At 44.5% G+C, this 20,020-nt stretch overlaps 1 protein-coding gene across 1 annotated transcript in view; it reads left to right on the top strand.

Moving 5' to 3' along the window:
* LOC309674370 (scavenger receptor cysteine-rich domain-containing protein DMBT1-like) overlaps positions 1-17,359 on the top strand; it is a gene marked incomplete at both ends in the record, with an annotated part of 50,337 nt that extends 32,978 nt beyond the window's left edge. The window contains 8 exons of the mRNA XM_082486392.1: positions 6,691-6,768; positions 7,281-7,364; positions 8,534-8,629; positions 9,648-9,734; positions 13,523-13,846; positions 14,884-14,925; positions 15,393-15,704; positions 17,289-17,359. Of these exons, the coding sequence (XP_082342518.1) occupies positions 6,691-6,768; positions 7,281-7,364; positions 8,534-8,629; positions 9,648-9,734; positions 13,523-13,846; positions 14,884-14,925; positions 15,393-15,704; positions 17,289-17,359 (1,094 nt within the window). The remainder of the gene's footprint in view (positions 1-6,690; positions 6,769-7,280; positions 7,365-8,533; positions 8,630-9,647; positions 9,735-13,522; positions 13,847-14,883; positions 14,926-15,392; positions 15,705-17,288) is intronic.
* Positions 17,360-20,020: the final 2,661 nt, after the last annotated feature.

The following is a 20,020-nucleotide window of genomic DNA, read 5'->3' as shown; positions in this document are numbered from 1 at the left end:
AATTTAGCTTTGCTTTTTTTATCTCTCTAGCTGAGACCCATCTTCTCCCTGCCAGTATGCAGTCAGGTAGAGCTGGAGACATCCTTTGGGGTATCAGAGGCCACAGCGGTGTTGACACCACCACCCCATGCCAGGGACAAAACTGGGTGGCTGCAAACACTGCTGGATCCATGGCTTTGCCAGAGGCAAACCTTTTCCAGTTGTACAGCATGACCTTTCTCGGTGGGATTCCCTTTTTTCATGCAAGTCATAGAATCGTAGAACGGTTTAGGTTGGAAAGGACCTTGAAGATCATCGAGCTCCAACCCCCCTGCCATAGGCAGGGACACCTCCCTCTAGACCAGGTTGCCCAAGGCCACCTCCAGCCTGGCCTTCAACACCTCCGGGAAAAGATGCCACAAAAACAGGTGGCGAAGGAGAATCTCCAGCATGACCTGTTGTATATTTCCTCTTCACAATGACTTTTTTTCATGCTTTCTCCTAGCCCTTTATTAATTTGTTTTTATACTGGCACTACAACGTCGTCTGCCTCTCATCCTGTGCTCGCATAGCCCTTGCCACTAGAGTAAAAACCTGTTTCTAGTTTCTCCCCTTCACCTGAAAAAATAGGCTGTGCCTCGATCCTTTTGTGTAATAGCTCACAGATCCAACAGCATGGCTCACAGGTCCTAACGGGCAAAGGCTCCACTCTGTGCAGTCTGCGTTTATGAGGGATGTAACACAGACGACTGTCAGAGGGCACGTGTGCTTGTCCTTTGAAGACAAGGGGAAAATCTCAGCTTAGTTTGGTCAGAAACATACCAGCTGTGAAACTGGCAGATGGAGAGCAGGGCTGTGGAGTCTTCACCTGCTCCAGCATTTATAGTTACTGTAACGAAGGTGGCTAATTCCTCATGGCTCGTAAGGATCATTTGGATTTTCCCTGCTGTGCTCCATCAGTGCTCACCATTTTCTTGGGCATCACAGCAAGTCGGTGTAGATCAGTGCGTGGGGCCCCATGACTGCAGCATATGCTGGTCTTCCCCAGAACAGGACCTGGCAGCTGCTCGTGTCCCTCTGTTTTAAAATACAGGTTCCTTGACTCGCACAGTTCTAGCTTAATTTAGCACCTCCTGGCCCTGTCTTGCTTCATTTCCTTGGCTGCTGTAGCTCAGCAATTGCCCTGCTTATTTACCCCAAAACAGTTGTTCTTACCCAACCGTGCCTTGGCCAAGATTTCTTACAGCTGTTCCATTGCTCTGTAGGCTGCAAGTGAGAGAAATGTAACTGCAGATCTGAAACATGCTGGAGGGATCTCGTCCCAGGTTAAAGAGGAGCCAGAGTATATGAAAAAGCACAGACACTGCTTCTTACAGCAGACAGAGAGAATTTGGTTGAGACTTCCCTGACATTTTTGGATGCTAATCTTCTTTTGGCACAATTCTCACACTGATTCAATCTGGTTTACTATGGTTGTAGATTGGAAACCAACTTAACTGGTGGTATGAGAACCCTTCCCAAACAGCGTAATCTCCAAAAGTAAATCTCTGCTTCCTGGAACAACCTCATCATCAACACAAAGGTGCCCGAGGAGTGTTTGGGAAGATCTCGGTAGCCAGTCCGGAACAGCGCTGTGATCTGGATCTACTTATCCGGATGTCTGGATGTACGCTGTGAAATGAAAATACTCAGTAAATCACTTCCTTGGCATTGATCTGGAAGGTGAGGAAGAAAGATCAAATTGCACAGCACACACCTTTGGTGTAGACCAGAACTCATTTAGTATAAATTCTGAAAGTGCATTGGGTTAGAACAGACCACGGCAATGAAAATGGACCTTCACGTGAGTCTCACCTGGTTGCTTCTGTTAAGTGCTACTCTTCTATCTGAACCAGGTACTGTGTCTAAATTTTTTTCATGCTTGCAGGGAAATGCTACAGGCAGAATTAGTTACTAATACAGACCGGCTCGCTGGGAAGTGGTCGCAAAGAGACTCCAAGAATATTGCTGACAACCTTTGTGCCATAAAATTGATGGTTTAATTTGCCTTCTAATTCGAAGATTCAGATCAGATCCACAGGTTATATTTCAAAATATAACCCATGAAGATTATAGGCTAAAGGAGGTTAAAGAACATTTTCTTTGTTTCTCTTCTGTGAGGGGAAGAGTTTGGGGAAGTTCTTCCCCAAACATTCTTCTTCTAATATTCTAGTTTTGAACATAAGTTCTTCCATACTGTACATTTTAAAATGTAAAGAGAGAAAAAGAAACACAGAGCAGCCAGCCAGACCCAGGTGAAAATATACTCTACTGCAGTGCCATGCTCCTTCAAACATCAAACAGCAATAACCCCAAACCTTCCTTATAATCTTGCTAGTTTAAATGAGCTACTTTGATCTTTAATTATCAGCATGAGCACCATGAATAAAGTCTTGTCAATCCCTTACAAAAGGAGATAATTTCCTAGAGTGTAGATTAAGACGTTGGCTATATTGAATTATTTATAAGACAGGAGCAAAAAGCAGCCCAGAGGGACATTCAGCATCAAAGAGGACTAAGCTGCATTTCAAGAAGGTGGTCAAATCCCTGCACTTCAGCATCCCTATCATCTTTGTTCTTATTCAATAGGTTCACTTTTGTCTTTGGTTTGACCTGATGTAGGCTGGATTAACTGACTGGAAAAATCACTTAGGACCCTGTCTTGCAAACCCAAGACTTTAATATCAATAGAGTAAAAGTGAGTGTCTGAAGATCAAATGCCAATTTGAAAAAAAAAATTTAAAAAATCCCCAAATGAAATTTCTTCTGATTTTAGTGATTGAATCAAGCACCGGTCTTCAGAGCATGTTAACTCTGAAAGACCAAGGACATTATTTCTAAAAGCTGTCATTTGAAAACATTGCTTTGAACCCTGGCAGCCTAAATCCCTTTTCTTTTCAGTGAATATAAGTAGATTTTAAAACGTATTTATATGACTAAAACTATAGACTATCAAAACCACGTGGTCAGACAGCAGGTTTGTGTCCTGTTTTGGAAGACCATTTCATCCCCTGGTACTTGAACCATGATTCTATGGCCTGGTTTAATCAAACATACATTTTTAAATACCTTAAGCAGAGTAACTCTTCACTGCAGAGTTAGACAAAGTTGGGCTTCTCGGGCAGAGTGGAGCAGGCGATTGCAATGATTTAAGCTAACACACCGGGCCGTCAGCCAAAACAGCTGCACAGACAAATGGTCCACAGCCTCCCCTGCTATTGTGGTAACCACACATGGTGAAGGATGTACATGAGGATTTCTGGGGTCAGATCCCTTTGCTCTTTGTGCTGCCATGAAATAAGGTCCTCTACAGTCATCCTCTACTGAACCACAAGGGAATGAACGTGTCATTCCAGGCACAGAGGGGAACCGCAGAATTGCTTTGAAAACACACCACGTATGTACCTCATCATATGTACCACACTTACTGTATCTAACTCTGTATCAACACACAGCTAAACATAAAGCATACCAAGAATTGTGATATGTTACATCCATGCTAATATCCTTTCTTATCTGCCACAGCAAGCGGTTTCTGGTGGAACTCACCGGGAAGCTCAGCAACTGGAAGTCAAAACTCACTATGGGATAAATTTTCAGATTGGATAAAAGACAAATTTAGACCCAAAGGTAAGAGGGTGAGACGTGCTCCTGAGTGAGACCATACCTGGCACACCTGTAGAGTTACATGAGCCAGCTCTGGGTGAGCTGGTTATCTCACCAACACAGCCAACGATGACCTACCGTGATGGATTGGGTCCTGTAAACAGCAGAGCCATGTGAACAGGCCCGAATTAACCACATCAATTTGGGCTCCGCGGTTCAGCTCCCTGCCCGGTGCTGCTTAGTGCACTGCAGGCGTTCCCCAGTAAGCCCTGGGTACTGGGGACACAGGAACACTGGGCAGCCCACCCCTGCACTGGTGGGGATGCAACCTTAGACATAAGAAGCTTAGATATCCTGGGAGTAAATAAACTGAGATGCTTACCTGTCAATTTTTGCTTTAGTTCCAGAAGAACCACAGCTGCGACTGGTATCTGGAAGGGACCGATGCTCTGGGAGGGTTGAAGTTTACCGTGAAGGCAAATGGGGGACAGTCTGTGATGATCTCTTCAATACGAACAGTGGCAGTGTTGTATGCAGACAACTAAACTGTGGTCAAATTGTTTCTGTCATGGGATGGTCTTACTTTGGCCCTGGCAGCGCAGACATCCTCCTGGATGATGTGCGGTGTAGAGGAACTGAATCTTACCTCTGGGACTGTCAGCACGCCGGCTGGGGCACACATAACTGCGGACACAATGAGGATGTCGGCGTCATCTGTTCAGGTAAAAAAATAAATAAATAAATGTTGCACACTCTTAAAAATCTCCTTGGATTGTCCTGTTGACCATAAATGCAAAAAGCATCAGAGTAGAGCTTGGAAATCAGACTAGAGCTGAAATGTGTGCATGTGGAGGGTCCTCTATTTAGGCTGGTCTGCGTGGTCAAGGAACAAAGGGACATCCTGGGCAAAATACCAAGATTGACAGCAGCAAACACTCAGTATGAAAATGGTGAAAAGAAGGTAGTTCAGGACCACTTTAGTCAACATGTGATTACAGGCCATTCCCAAGATAAGAAAGGCAACCAGTTAAGAGGAGACGGAAGCACATGCAGATGAGAACCAGGCATGTCTGAATTGAAAACAAAAATTAATACTCTTGTCATAAACATAACTGAAATCAAAGATTGCATAGCTAGAAGCAGCCTATTTTGAAGCATCATACATAACTGCACAATAAAAGTAAATTTTTGCTTTTTTTCATTGTTCACAAGCGTAGAACGCTTCACAGTTGCACCAACAGGTAAGGCAGGCTTTTGAAACATAAGTCCATTAGCTCTTCACAATCTCCCCAAATCCTCAGAGACTAATTTTTAAGGCAAAAATCATGTGATTACAGCTCCTTGGCAGACAGTATTCTAGAAAGCTACATGTTCTGAATTAATAGTTATTGCTGCAAATTACTATATAATTTCTGTTCTTTGGCTTGCTCATAGGAACTGTATTTGCCGCTCATCTACTAATAATTAGGGAAAACACAAGGCAAGTCTTAACGCTCCAGGCCTAAGTTTCCGACTCCTGTTTGTTTTCACTGTTCCTGAAATAATCATAGCACCCTGGAAATCTTAAAGTATGGCCATTACTCATGTTTCCTGGAGTTTTTAAATGTTGAGGTAATTGCTAATGCTCTTCGTAACACACAGCCACAGAGGAGTGGGTGTGAAAATGCAGTTTTTGATCATATGCAGCCCAGAAGTGAAAGAGTGGTTCCCAAAATCATTTCTTCTCAAGACTTGAACCTCCAAAAACACACAGTCGTAGCCCCGAACTGTTGCTGCACACCCTGCACATCTATTTCTGCACTGATAGCACCACTGGCAAATATCTCTGAAGTTCTGCTGCACAAAACCCGATGTTTAAATTATTTCACCAATGTTTCAGTTCTCATGACCACTCTTACAGTTCTTTAATCATTTATTTCCTCTAACTTCCAGAATCCTCAAGGAGTCCCCAAACTTCCACTTCTGCATCAACACTTTCCACAGGCAGCACTGTTGTGACATCTACCACAGAACCCCCAACTTCAGCTGGCAAAGGCAAGGGAAAAAAACAGACCGCGAATGTCATGTGTGGAAATTTTGGGCAATATATGCAATTTGTTTAGAGCAAACAGGAGGAACACCAGGAATTCAGTAAAAATATTTAATAACTGCATGTAATTAGCTTTGGAAGAGCCAATGGCCAACACTATCTTCATTTTCATGAGAAAATGTGGTTAGAGGGAAAACGGGCACATAATTAATTCTACCTGTATACACAGTCATCAAGACTGCATGTATGTATGGTGAGATCTTTACAATCAGTTCATCTGAGGCACTCTTACCTGGATATTTTCTTCACCTTAAATTCTTTTAAGAATCTTGCTTAATTTTTCCTGGTTCTTAAGTTAGTGCAAAGGTAGAATGGAAATAAGGTGTGTTTATACCCTGCTGAGAGGCACACTGGTGTCATCAGTCTCCCCAGTTCACTTGTAATTAACTAATTGGAAGACATTCTTCTGAGCTGCATTACCAAAAGTTGAAGTCCAAGGAACAGACTTTCTTTTCCATGAAGTCTGAACTATTAGTGATTTCACAGATCCTTGAAATGTATTTTCTTTTCCATGGTGGTGATTCTGTTTAGTAACATATTTCCTCACCCTCTGGCCACCTCTGCAGATTCCTCCTCCAGCTCAAGCCCAGCAGAGACTGAGACATCGTCTGCTCCGGGGACCTTGACAGCCCTCGAGGAAGGTGAGGCACACTCGCCTGCTGAAAGTCACTTCCAGAGCATAAGAAAAATATCATTCTTTATTTCCCCTAACAATGGCCACTTTGCATCTTTCCAAATTATTTTTGCATAGCTAGTAGTAAGAGAATGCAGTTAGAAATATGTCTTTACTATTAAATATTAAATGAAGGTGAAAATCTGTTTTTCAGGAAAAAAAAAAAACAGGCTGTGCATTGACTCACTGTCCTGCGAAGCCTAAATCTACTTACTTTCATCAAGATTTCAGTTCACATGGTCACTCCTAACTGCTGCCAATCTCCCCTCTTCTTTTTATTTTCTCAACTTTCTCTTGGACTTAGTTACAGCTTCTGCATCCACAACTGTCACAGAGGAAAATGCCACATCAGGTCCTGAAATGCCAACCACAGTCTATGAAGGTAAGAACAGCCATTTTACAAGTGCTAAGACAAATATTCTGTTACTTTGGGGGTTTGAGATGGATTAAGATGCAATCATGTAAATCTGTAAAATATTCATAGCAGACAACTACAAATTGAACACCTCTGTGAAGGAGCAACCCCCTTACAACATCCTCACTTTTAAAATACCAAGCTGTCAGGACATATCAGGAATATATGTATTTAATGATTAACACCTCTGAGCTTGTACCTGTAAATACTAGGCTTACAATTTTGCAAAGCAAAAAAAAAAAAAAAATAATATGTGATTTTGTGCATCCAAGATTCACAAAAACTCCAGAAACATCAAGGAGCACAGCCAGGCATTTGCGCTCATCTCCCTTGGTTGGACCTCTGCCTCTCTAGTTATTTGGCAGACTGATAACGCAGCTTTTTATCAAGCCTGAGACTTAAAGCAAGCCACAAGCTTCTCAAATCACAGTTGTGCTTTTAATTGCTACTTGCAACCATTCAATTTCTCATCTTTATAGCCTCCTCTGACAGCACAGCACTCGCTTCCACCGTCGTCACGGAGGAAAGCAGCACATCAGAAATCCTGACTACGCTGCAGACAGGTAAAGGGCATCACAGGTAAAGGGCGTCTGCACAACATGTAGCATGTTAGAAAAACATAAGTTTTGGTTAGGAGGGGACATCAGTGGAGATGCCAAGAGGTGTTGCAAAATCACCATCTCCCAGTGCAACTGATGCCTCTCCATGAACTTCATCTGCTTGGTCCCAACCTGCTGGCTTTCTGGCAGCACGGGGAAGCTATCACTGACGCTACTACTGCTGCTCTATTCCGGAGCTGCAAATGCTATATGCGAAACCTGCTTCAAGGGAAGGTGAATAGTGCGGAATTTGAACCACAGAATCTGAAGGAAATCATTATCTTTATTTTTATTTCTGAAGCCTGACTCGGGGAAAAAAAGCCACTCAGTCTACGTTTCCCACCATTTGTAACATCACCTATCTGGACTCTAAACAATTTATAAAGCCTCCAGGCTTGGGCTTTCTTATCAAGCCAATCCAGGAGGAACGGCGGGTCCTGTACTCCCCCCCGAGGATTTCTCAGCCTCTCCCAACCTGTGGCCCAGCGTGTCGCAGGCTCAGCCCAGCGAGCGGGGGATGAGAGCGCTGGCTCTCCCTCCAGCCTCCCTCCCCTCTTCGGCACCTGCTAATGGTGGTGCTCCGCAGGGCAAAGAGATCCGGCAGAGAACAGCAGGAAAAACAGACGCTGTATTTTAGTGTCGGTCCTGATGGCCTCTCCCTCCTTTCTGCAGTGACTACTGTACCTCTGGAGAAAGACTCTCAGCCCGATAAGGCAGGAATAGCTGTAGTAAACATTTCCCTCTATAGAACCAGCATGCCCTTTGTTATTTCACTTTGTGAACCTCTGAATAAAGTTGACAAAACGTGCCCCATTGCAGCGCTGGGAAACTATACGCCAATAAACGTTACTGCCGAGTTACAACGCCCGTTTCTATTTTTGCTCCTCACACGCCTTTTGCTTTTCTCACTCTGGATGAGAGAAGTCTGCAACTTTTTTGATGCTTGTAAGGCAAAGCATTAGCATGAAGATCCATGTCTGAGCCACGTCAGTGGATGGGGGGGACAGCTAATACACCGAGTCGCTTTGCTACAAAGCCTGAAGGCAATTAAATCCATCAAGAGCTGAGTTCAGTCACACGGCCTTACCTGAATGCTCTTTTCCTCTCATTTCCATGTTTCTTCCTTCTCACAGCCTCTGAAAATACTGCAGAATCATCCTTTTCACCCACCCCACTTACAGAAGATGGTGGTACCTCAACTCCAGAAATCCCTTCCACAGCTGCTGAAGGTAAGAACAGACACTATGCCATAAATTCTAATAATAATAATAATAGTGTTTAAGTTTGTTTAAAATAGATTACTTTGGTAGGATCACAATAACTGTATAAAATTTAAGGTCAGTCAACTGCTAATTCATCACCTCAGTGAAGAAAGAATCCAGGTTCTAAACGTATTAGTTTCTTAAATATTGGGCTGTCAAAGTTTGGGAGATGTGTAATTATGAATAATTTAGGGCTTTAAACTGTTTGTATTTTTTGCATAATTCAGGCATCAGCAAAAGACCCCAAATACCAGTGCTTTTTTCTGGGCACAAGTGGATATTTTACAGCAGAGAGCATCAATGACTAAATCAGATTGTGAGATCTTCACCGTAAAGATTCAATAATCTTTAGCAGTTCTTTCGCAGTCCTAAAGATGGAGATGCCACCACCCGACAGTACAGAAGTACTGCCAGTACTGGCTCTCTGTACTCTCTCACCAAGGAGATTGATGTTTCTCTCTAATAATTCATTTCCTCAACTTTTTCACAGTACCTTCGACATCCCTGTATTCCTCCTCTGCACCCCCTTCAATAAATGAAGAGACTGAGGCAGTATCTACAGCAGGAATCCTAAGCACAGCTTACAAATGTAAAGTTATGGTTGCAAAATCAGTTTTGAGTCTAACTGAGCTAAGGAAAAACCATACGGTATGGAAAATATATGCAATGAAGTTTTAGTGAAGAGGGCTAAGAGCACATTGCTTCATTTTCCAGTAGCCAAGAAGCTTAAAAATCCAAATTTTAAATACTTATTTTTCATCATATTATGTGGTGGTAGAGACTCAGGTAGAAGTAAGAGGGATAAGTCCATGTTTGTTCTCTGAAACAAATCTTCCCGTATTTTCATACTTTTCTAGCAAAATGACAAATCCAGAATGTTTTAACCAAAAATTTAATTCTGTTTCCCATTCATGTTTGGCCATTATTGTTCATCGTTCCTATTGTTTTTTTCCCCTCAAAGCTTCAACAAATTGTTCTGTCACAGAAACAGACGACTCGATCACATCTGCCCCAGTCACCGACAGCACTGAGCCGGCAACAACTCCAGCATCGCTCTCTACGCTGAGGCACGGTAAGGAACAGTCAGATGCAATCTGTGCGCCTTGGCCCTGCGCTGCGTCACCACGCAAGGTACCATCTGGAGCTCAGAAGGTCCCTGAGCTGCAAACGGGAGGTGGCAAAGAGACAAACGTGAGCATACCTTGTATGCTTTTCCGTTCATACGCTCCTCCTCAGCACCTCTTAGTGGTCCCCCCCCTGGGGAGGGGAAGTTAACTTACGCGGAGCTTTGGTCCAGCCCTTCTTCAGCGCTGATCGGGCTGTGCTGTCTGTGCACACGTCCCACAGTTTCTCCATTCTCTTCGTTGGGGCACCTCCTATTCTGGCATCTATTTTGTACAGCAATTTGCAAATTATTAGTGAATGAGCTGTTTTAAAGAATCTATGAAATAATTTCCTAGGTATTAAAAAATCTTAAAACCAGAATTTCACCAGACAGGGCCATTTTGCATCCAGCCATCATCTGAGCTGGGACCTTCCTATCCAGCCCATACTGTCCCACCTCCTTTTCTTATGATTCAGAAAGGCTTTAAACCCCTATCCAAATCTCCATCAGGGAGATGACTATGTGTACTTTGCCTCTGAACTTGACAGATATTTTCAAGACACACACAAAAAAAGTGTGTTGGATATTATATTTAAAGTTCTTTTATTGATGGATATTTTCTGTAGTGCCTACAGTCTCTGGTTTAGCTCTCCGCAGACTCCAGGGGTCAGAGGAACTGGTGGCCATCCTCTTTAGAGCCCTCTTGAGAATAGTGAAAAACACTTCGCACATAAACTAAATTCAGCTCTTTAAAGCTTTCCTCAGAGCTCATGATTCTCAAGCCTATTATATTCTTGACTCATTCATCCAAGCTCTCCCCATTACCTCTATCTTTCTTAAACGTGCAATCACCGACTGAGCAGCTGAGGTCTCTTTGGCACCAAGGAGGATAAGTAGCTCCCGTGTATCACTCTGAGAGCAAGACTGAGACTGGACTGGCTTACTGCAGCATTAACATCACCAGCTTCTAGTTTTTCCATGGTCCTTCTGTGCCAGCTGAAAGGACGATTTTGCCTTTGTGCATTGGTTTTCTCTTTCCGATGAGCAGCCCATTCCACCCGTCTTTATCGAGTTTCAGCTTGCTGATTTTTGACATTTACTGAGGTTATGAAGATCGTTTTGAATTCTCATCGTGGCCTCCAGAGAGCACACAGATCTTGCCTTTCCTTCTGCCGCTCTCTATGTGCTGTTCCCGTTTCAGAGGCCAGGGCTGAGGGTCTCATCGGGGTACGGGAGCTGTGGCTGGCTGTGTAACATCCATACCATCTGTTAGTCCAAGATGCTGCATAACATGATAAACAATTACCAAGGCAACTGACAATTCCTCTCCTTACAACCTTTTCTTAACACCACTTGTCTTCTACAGCCTTATCTATGCTGTCAGAAGTTCAGAGCTGTGACTCAATGCCAGTGGCAGCAGCACCAGAAAGAGTAATGTGCAGTACAGATTTGCTTACTGCTCCACCCATTAACCTCATTTCGAACAATATTTTCATGTTGGAGATCTAGGGAGATCCACCCTAATTTCTACAAGCAGCTTAGACGTGAACAGACAAATCTTCAGCACAGTGAAGAAGACATTTCAGTCAGTGTTTTGCTACCCTTTTTCCTGCCTGTCGTTTCACTTTCAAAAGGAGAGAAATGAAAACTTTCCTACTTCGAAGCATGTCTTACAGATCAGATTTTGCTGCTTGCCTTATTTATTCAGCCTGGGCTCTGTTCCAGCTGAACGACAGAAGTTTGCACTTCTTCGCGCACACCAGTGAAACTGAGGAATGAATGTGGTCCCTCAAGACTTACTTTTAGTTGCTTGGCTTTCAGAATTTCTTAAATGAGTGATCTGTTGACTATTATGCAGGCTTAAGGAACTTAATACATGGTGTGTGTATAGCTTCCTAAAAATACCCTCATTACTATGGACCTATGCGCTTGTAACTATTAAGTGCTTTGCCTATGTCTACCCAACCAAATATTTGAGCAAAGAATTTCACCTTATTTATGCATACTGTGTGTAACAGGGATGCTGTTCAATGGTTAGAGGGACAAAAGGGCTCTCCTCTATAGTTCTAACTAATAATATCGTTACTTTCATTTGTTCAAACTGTAGGTAAACTGTTCTTTGGGCTAAAAGCTCAGGAAAACCCAGTGTTTTCCTTTGATTATATTCTGCAGTTAATTAAGCATAAAACATCGACTTTGAAGAGATACAAATATCAGTTATTTCCTTTTATGAATTTGCTGAAAGTAAAAAGTTGCCTTTCAGCTGTCTGTAGACACCCCCACAAGAATACATTAAAGATTCTTGGCATTCTTATTTAATCAGCCCTTTATTTTCTGAAAAAGTGCTCCCAAAGTTTCAGAATGCTGTTCGTATTTCAGATTAAATACTTCATCTACTTAGAAACTTTAATAGGAAAGACACCTCCCTCCCAGTAAAGCCATTTTTAATATCAGCTGAACCACAACAAATTTATTTCTGCCTGTAATTTAAATCAAGATCCGGGTCTGGATATAGAATTTTTTATCTGCCTCTTTCTCACTATTCTCACCTGGATTTCGATAGCTAATGTAGGCCAGTTCTTCAACTTTCTATTTATCACCTTTCACCATCACTGGTGAATACTCAATGCCTGGATCAACCGGTTAATTACCTTTTGTCTCAATTATTATTTTTTTCTCCCTGAAATCATATTTGGCGGTCTTGTAGAAGTTTAGACCTTGATCTTGGGAAGTGGGCCAAGCACATTGCTGCTGACATTTCTTTGCAGCCAACTTTTGCAGAAGTAAATGATAAGCGTGGTACTCGGATGGAAGGAGCTTTGATCATAGTCAGCAAAAAGGAATTAAGGGGAAAGAGAGTCCTAGGAAGCATGGCCCTCGTTCTGAATGGATGTGCATTAGCTGGTTACAGATGGCTGCCAGGTGACAGCAAAATGTCCCAAAATCAAAACCTCGTAATCACCGACCCACCAAGGAGTAAGACAGGTGTGTATACTTGGTACAGTTTATGGTGGCCACAAACTAGGAGGAGCTCAATTATGCTGTCGGAGGTGTCTCTGATTTCTTTCTCTGAAAGAAAAATACACTCCAGGCCCATAAAACTAATTTGGAACTTCAGATCTCTAAAAGCTTTTCACTCTGGAAGTGAGATAAATGTGTGGAGTATTCCGTAAGTACCCAGCTCTCAGAAATGAGCCTGGTCTGTGGAAATAGCTCTGCTACTATTCTGGGGAAATGATGCTGTGCCAACCATCTGTTAGGCCAGAGAGTTAGCAAGGATGGGAATAGAAGCTGAACCAGGCATTATTTAAAGGAAGAAAAAACATGAAGAACCCCAAACCATATCCCTTAGATTGCAAGGTATGCCAGGAAAAGGTTGGCTCTGGGTATTTGTGTTCGTCCTTTAGACAGCACTACAGTATAGACGAGAGTGATGGTAAAGAGAAGGTAGAAAACCCTCCCTCTGTTGCCCAAAGCGGGGAGAGGTGGTGGCTAGCTGCACGGGTGAGGATCATTTTCCCCAGAGATCAGCACATTGTGGATGAGGACTATGTCCATGCCCATTGAGTGTTGCATGTGGAAAGATGTGTTGGAGCATTTATAATTATAATAAAGGCAAGACCCTTTGTCAGAGCAGCCTACGTCGTGGGCTACCTGCTCCTGTCTTCGCTGGGGTGGTACCCAGCCTGAAGACAGGCTGTGCCACCGCCTCGGGTAAACACCACTGATGGGCAACCTGGGCTCATTCTCCGCAGCAGATACCTCCGCTCTGTCCCTGCGACTGGCAGACGGCGATGGCAGGTGCTCAGGCCGCGTTGAACTCTACCACAACGGCAGCTGGGGAACGGTCTGCGATGACGGCTGGGAGCTGGCGGACGCCGAGGTGGTGTGCAGGACGCTGGGGTGCGGAGAAGCTCTGCTGGCAGTGTCTGAAGCCCAGTTTGGTCCAGGCTCTGGGAACATCCTCCTCGATGACGTGCAGTGCAGAGGGGATGAAGATAACCTGTGGGAGTGCTCCCACAGCGGGATCGCTGTCCACAACTGCCAACATAAAGAGGATGCCAGCGTCATTTGCACAGGTACGCCAGCACATCTCTCGTAAACTATTGCTTCGTGAGACACACAAGCTTACCTTCAAGCTTTGACATTGATGCACAACTTGTTTCCATCAGTGGAATGGTCTCGGGCATGAAACCAAGACCTATGAGAATTGCTGTGTTTTACCACCTTTTTTCCTTTTGTTAACCCATGCAGCTTATTCACACAGGTTTGTGTTTTAGTTTTTTATTTTAATTCTCAAATCTTTTGGCTACCTGGAATACCGTCAATCTCATTTGATGCCATTTCTGACTCTGTTGCCTGCTTTATACATTACTATTTGAATCATAATTTCACATCATGACTATTATATTTCAGTCCTCTTAGTGCTGATTTCTCATAAATTATGAAGTATGACGAGTAAATAAAATCTACTTGTCTTGTATTTAGTAGGAAATTATTTTTAGTAACTTCCTTTAGGATTTTTCCATACCAGTTCCTAATTTTCCAGCAATTCTGTATTCTGACTCGAAACACGTGTGCAGTTGGAGAGGCCAAGTCTCCGCAGCTTCTGTGGGGCCAGTGCCGTGGCAACTGGTGGTCCACGGGCAAAGCTTGTCCATATGGTGGGCACTCTACAAGCCTGAAATGACTGAGGTGAAATGTAACTGGCTGAAAAGCATTGTGGATGAGACCCGGCACAAAGAATGCTGGTTTACGACTTATGCTGGGGATACTTTTCCCTGAGGAAAAAAATCAAAGGACATTTTTAATAGAGTTAGGATTTTTAGTAAAGACCTCAGGTAGAGTTAAAACATACAACCCAAGCATACATGTGTCTCTTTCCCACACCTAAAACAATTAAAGATTAGACCTGCAAGGTAACAGCAACCATTAACACCCGACATTTAAAAAAGAATTTGCAGCCTTCTCCTTTTTGATGATGATGCTTCCAGAGATGAATGGGTTGCTTTATATCACTCCTGCTTTCTTTTTTTTTCCACGTAGTAACTGAAGAACATTATTAAGCATCCTCTGTAGTAAAACTAGAAATTCACTTTTCTGTTTCCTTTTCTAGAGCCGGTTACTCCCACGGTCACAACGGAGCCTGTTCCAGCTGGTGAGTACTCGCTAAATGGGTCTTTCAAAGCTTTCACAGCTGACATATTTTATATAGTAACTTAAGGATGTGTAGGAAGGCAAAAATTGCATAGGTAAAAATTTCAAAGCAAGTAAATGTGTGTAAGATGAGTTTCTGAGATACTTGAGGCTTATCTAAGAGTTTTGTTGTTAAAGAATACTGGTATCAATAGGAATGGTTGTGTTAGCCACGGATGTATACATCAAAGCCTGTAGGAGAAAGAAAATCTTTATATTTGTTCCCAAGTGTATATGGCACACTATGAGAATAAGGATTTATGGTAGCTGATGAACTGATACAATGTGGCTTCTTATGATAAGATTAATTTCATGGTTTTGCCACTTTCTGTGCAACACAACAAAGTTGGCTTTTGCGATGTGATGAATGCACCTGGAAAGCCCATTTCTCAGGCTGCAGAGTGCCTATGTGTTTCCCTCTTCTCCAAGACATGTCCCTGAGACTGGTGAATGGAGAGGACATGTGCTCGGGACGCCTAGAAGTCTTTCACAATGGGAGCTGGGCAACCGTCTGTGATGATGACTGGGACATGAAGGATGCCACAGTGGTGTGCAGGCAGCTGGGCTGCGGAGAGGCTGTCTCAGCCAAAATCGATGCCTTTTTTGGGGAAGGCACAGGAAGTATTCTCCTGGACAACGTGGCATGCACAGGGGACGAGTCCTCCCTGGAGCAGTGCTCTCACAGAGGGGTGGGCACGCACGACTGCTACCACAAGGAAGATGCTAGTGTTATCTGTGAAGGTACTCCGCTTTTCCATTTTATTTAATGTTAATTAAGTTTCCTAAGCTGTGCATGCAAGCTGGTATGGGTGAAAGGAGAGCTTGGCGCAAGGGTGGAGCCACTATGGGAACGGGGAACCTTGGCAGTGGCCATGCAGGGGGAGGGGAGGACAACGAGAGCCAAGAAGGATGGCCAGGGGCACCCTGGTCCCAGGTGGGACCAGCCCCTGTGGGCTTCATACATCCTGGGGCCGTCTCGTCCTTCCAACAAGGGATTCCTCTACCTGGGTCTGGAGGAAACAGAAAGAAAGAGCATTTTCTTCCAGAGGGGACCACCAGCAGGTTTTGAAAGACCAACCTGGAATCTGCTTTTGGGACAAAGACTATTTGCCTAAAAGCCTCAAAGTGCTTGTGACAGACTTGCAGTTTTATAAATGTATTTTCTTCTCTTTCTGAATTCGAACTCATTTTCCAAGACCTGCATCACATTTATGTGAAGTTTACTGAGGAAAATTAAGAAAATTCCTGCCAGCTGAGGATACAGAGGGAAATTTTTTTGATGGAGGTTCTGGCACCAGATGAATGCGGTGTGTGTGATCCCAGACATCCATGTAGGCTGGCAGGGCACTGCATCTTTGTGGATTCAGCGTTTCTGTCCAAGAGAAAGTGAGATCCTATCAGGAAGTGACAGTCATGCTGTGCTGTCATCTTGTATTATAATGATATAATGAATGACAATAGCCATGAGACTTACGTATTCCTGAAGAAGTGAATAGGGCTTCTGCTGCCCCTCTGAAGAGGCCCATATTTTCACTCTGATTTTATTTTTGTTATTTCTTCTCCCCTTTTTCTGGCACTGTTCTTAGCTGATGGTTACTGACAAATAATTACAATGAACGTTTGAGAAACAATTGCAACGAATCTTTGATGTGCTGTACATAAGCTGCAAGCCCCAGGAGAAGCATTTAAGGAGGAATCCTGCTCAGACTGTCAGCCTGCATTCCTAATTCACTCAGTCCCGCTCAACCCGCCATAGCCCGCACACTGCAAACCGCTTCTCCTCTGATGGATCAAGAGGCAGCACGGCAGCATGAGCCATGCTTGCTTATACATTTTAGTAATTTACAGAACAAAATGTTTGTTACCTTACCTTTTGTTACCTTCCCAAGCTGCATGCAATTTCTTTAATTAAAAAGGGCGTTCTGGGTGGCTCATCTTCCAGGCTCTGGCGGATCTTGCAGTGGTGGAGCTGCTTTCACTGCAAAGAGGGATTCATGCTGGATTTCAGCCTGGGTGAGGAGGCAGGACAGAAATTATACCTGTCCCTACTGGGTTTGCTTCCCTGCCCCCCACTGTCGACAGCCGTACTCATCGCACGGGGTGGCAGTGAAAATGGCATGGCAGAAACACCAATGGCTGGGCAAAAACACCTGCGGCCTTCTCCAAGGCTTCAGAAAGCATCCCCTCACTCAAGGTTTTGAGGAGAGCCCTGACTGTGCTGCTGCGTGTCTCACCTCATAACTGAAAGCGTTGATCTGGCTTTCAGTTAGAAAGCGTTGATCTGGCTTTCCTTCTTTTCATGGTTTTTATTTTCTCTCCTGACAGTCCCTCGGGAGCTCACCACACCTGAAGCAACAGGTATGGAGTACTTCAGCGTTCGTTTATCTCAGGTTTAGTCAAGTACAACTTATCCTGCAGCAGAGTGCTGATTCCCCTGGACTTTAACAACGCTGAGCCAAAATTCATGCTCTCTTGGAGGTGAGGGAGGCCTTACCTCATCATTAGCCCTGAAGAATTCAAGGGGCTCGGGTGAACTCCTGGTGGGATCTGTGGACAGAGGTGTCCCACCACACTGAGCTCTTTTGCCTCCGTGGAGATACACACAGACACCCCCACGGTTTCCATCCACCCTCAAGGGCAGTGGAAATACCACAAGCTGGTTTACACAAATGCCAAATTATGAGGTAAACTGCTATAACGTAGTTGGATTTGTGGTCTCATTACACCAGGTCTAATTACAGCTAAATGATAACGTTGCTCTGCTTTGTCAGTCTATGCTTTGCTTGCTCAGTATTGGAAAAATTACTAAAGCTTTTATTTTCTCTTTGACAGTCCCGACGGAGTCCAGGAGAGCTGAAACACCAGGTATTCATTTCTGGGCGCTTATTGCCCCGTGGTGAGCAGAGGTACCGTCAGACCGTAAAGAGCAGCAGGACCCCCGGCTCACACAGCGCTCCCGGGCTGGGTCAAGGAATTAACTGTCAGGAACTCATTTTCAGTCTCACTTCAGGATTTAGCATCCCACCTGCCTTCCTGGCAAGGCAACGCCGGCTGCCAGGGCCGTGCCCTGTCCAGCTGCATTATTTGTTTCCCTGCCCAAGCTCAGGGTCTCGCTGTCGGGTTTTTTGGGGGGCAATGCACACCGTTGTGCCGGCTGTATCATGGCAGTGTGTGTGTTCACAGCTGTACACAGCGACACTCGGGCTACGTTCAGCCGTGCAGCCCAGTGCTTCCCCATTACTCACATGATTTCATGTGATATCGCAAGCGGCTGAGGGTGCTGCTATGGGTCTCGGGGCAAAAAAATGTACATTTAAAAAGCAGACAATATTTAATTTAATCTTTTCTTTCTCACAGTAACAGTCTCTCCTACTCCTGAACCAGAAGATATTACCACTTGTAAGTAATACAGCGTTACTCTGGCTTACGTGTTTAGTTGTCTGCCCAAGTTCTGATCACGTACTGACTAGCTCCCTGTCTCCACTGGGTGTATAATCTCATGGATATAACCATCAGCTGCAGGGATAATCCCAATTGCCTCTCCCTTGGCTTCCATACACAATAAAGCAGGGAAAGGGGCTTGGTATCGGCACAGGAGCAATACCTTTGCTAATGCCGGCCATGGGCAGTGGCAGCATCTTCCAGGTGCCGTGGCTGATGGCCACTCGAATGACACCCGCGGGTCTCCTGTGGTTGGGGTCCCTCATGCCTACCCAGTGCTGGGGCAACAGCTAACCTGGCGGTTTGTTTTCTCTCCTGTCTCGGATCAGCCCCCGCAGAAAACACACCACCACAAGTCACAACGTCTGACTTCAGCTTTAGGAGCATTGCTCTAAGGCTTGATCCTGGGAGCAAACTACTGATTCCCTCCCCGTTAACAGTCCTTGCTTTGCTCACACTGTAACAGAATGGTTACTGAAGCATGGCTTTCACTTTCTCTTTGACAGACCCAACTGAGTCCACGACAGCTGAAAATACAGGTATTTATTTCTGGTCATTTCTTGAACTGTGGTGAGCAGTTTCCTAATTTAGCATTTTTCATATGAGTCATCGAATCGTATAATCACTTACTTTGGAAAAAGACCCTTAAGCCACCAGTGTGTTTAAAGCATGGGCAATGTTTAATTTCATGTTTTCTCATCTCACAGTAACAAACTCACCTGCGCTATCAGTCTCTCCAACTCCTGAAGCAGCAGACGTTACCACTTGTAAGTAATGCAGCATTACTCTGGTTTAACCCCTTAGTTATTTGTCAAAGTTGTGATCTGATGATGCGCTGGCATGGCTCCGTGCCTCCACTGTGTGCATGATCTCATGGATCTAGTATAGAACTAGCTATAGTATAGAACTTCTAGTATAGTATAGAACTTCAGGGATAATTCCTTTGGCTTCCATACAAATCAAAGGATGGAAAATGCTGTTAGTATCGATATGGGAGAAACACCTGCACTGATGAAAGTACTGGGGAAGGGGAAACCACCAGGACAGACACACTACACCAGAATAAATTCAGATTTGCACTCGATCATCCCATCCCAAGAAAACCAGCCTCCCTGTCCATCCCAAAGCTGCACCCCCACCGCTGCACAACCCGAGCTGTGCTTCCTGCAGGAACGGCCACGTTCAGTGTCCGCCGAGGCAGCAGCATACAAACCGCTGTGTAGCAAACACCCCCCAGATCTCCAGAGCCTTTCACGCGGCAGGTCAGAAGCCCGTCGGAGGCCATGGCAGAGGCAGCCTGCATGGGGGGGTGTTTTCCTCCCACTGAGGCTGCTCACGCTCCGGGCAGGCTTTGCTAACACCGGCCCCAGGAAACGGCAGCATCTTCCAGGTGCCGTGGCTGATGGCCACTCGAATGACAACCACAGGTCTCCTGTGGTTGGGGTTCCTCATGCCTACCCAGTGCTGGGGCAACAGCTAACCTGGCGGTTTGTTTTCTCTCCTGTCTCGGATCAGCCCCCGCAGAAAACACGACACCAGAAGCGGCAGGTACGTGTGACTTTATCTTTAGCAGCATTGCTCTAAGGCTTGATCCTGGGAGCAAACTACTGATTCCC

This window comes from Vanellus vanellus, assembly GCF_965231255.1.
Source record: "Vanellus vanellus genome assembly, chromosome: 7".
NCBI classification, from domain to species: domain Eukaryota; kingdom Metazoa; phylum Chordata; class Aves; order Charadriiformes; family Charadriidae; genus Vanellus; species Vanellus vanellus.
Note: the sequence above shows the minus strand (reverse complement) of the source record. Positions and strands in the feature narration are given on the sequence as shown.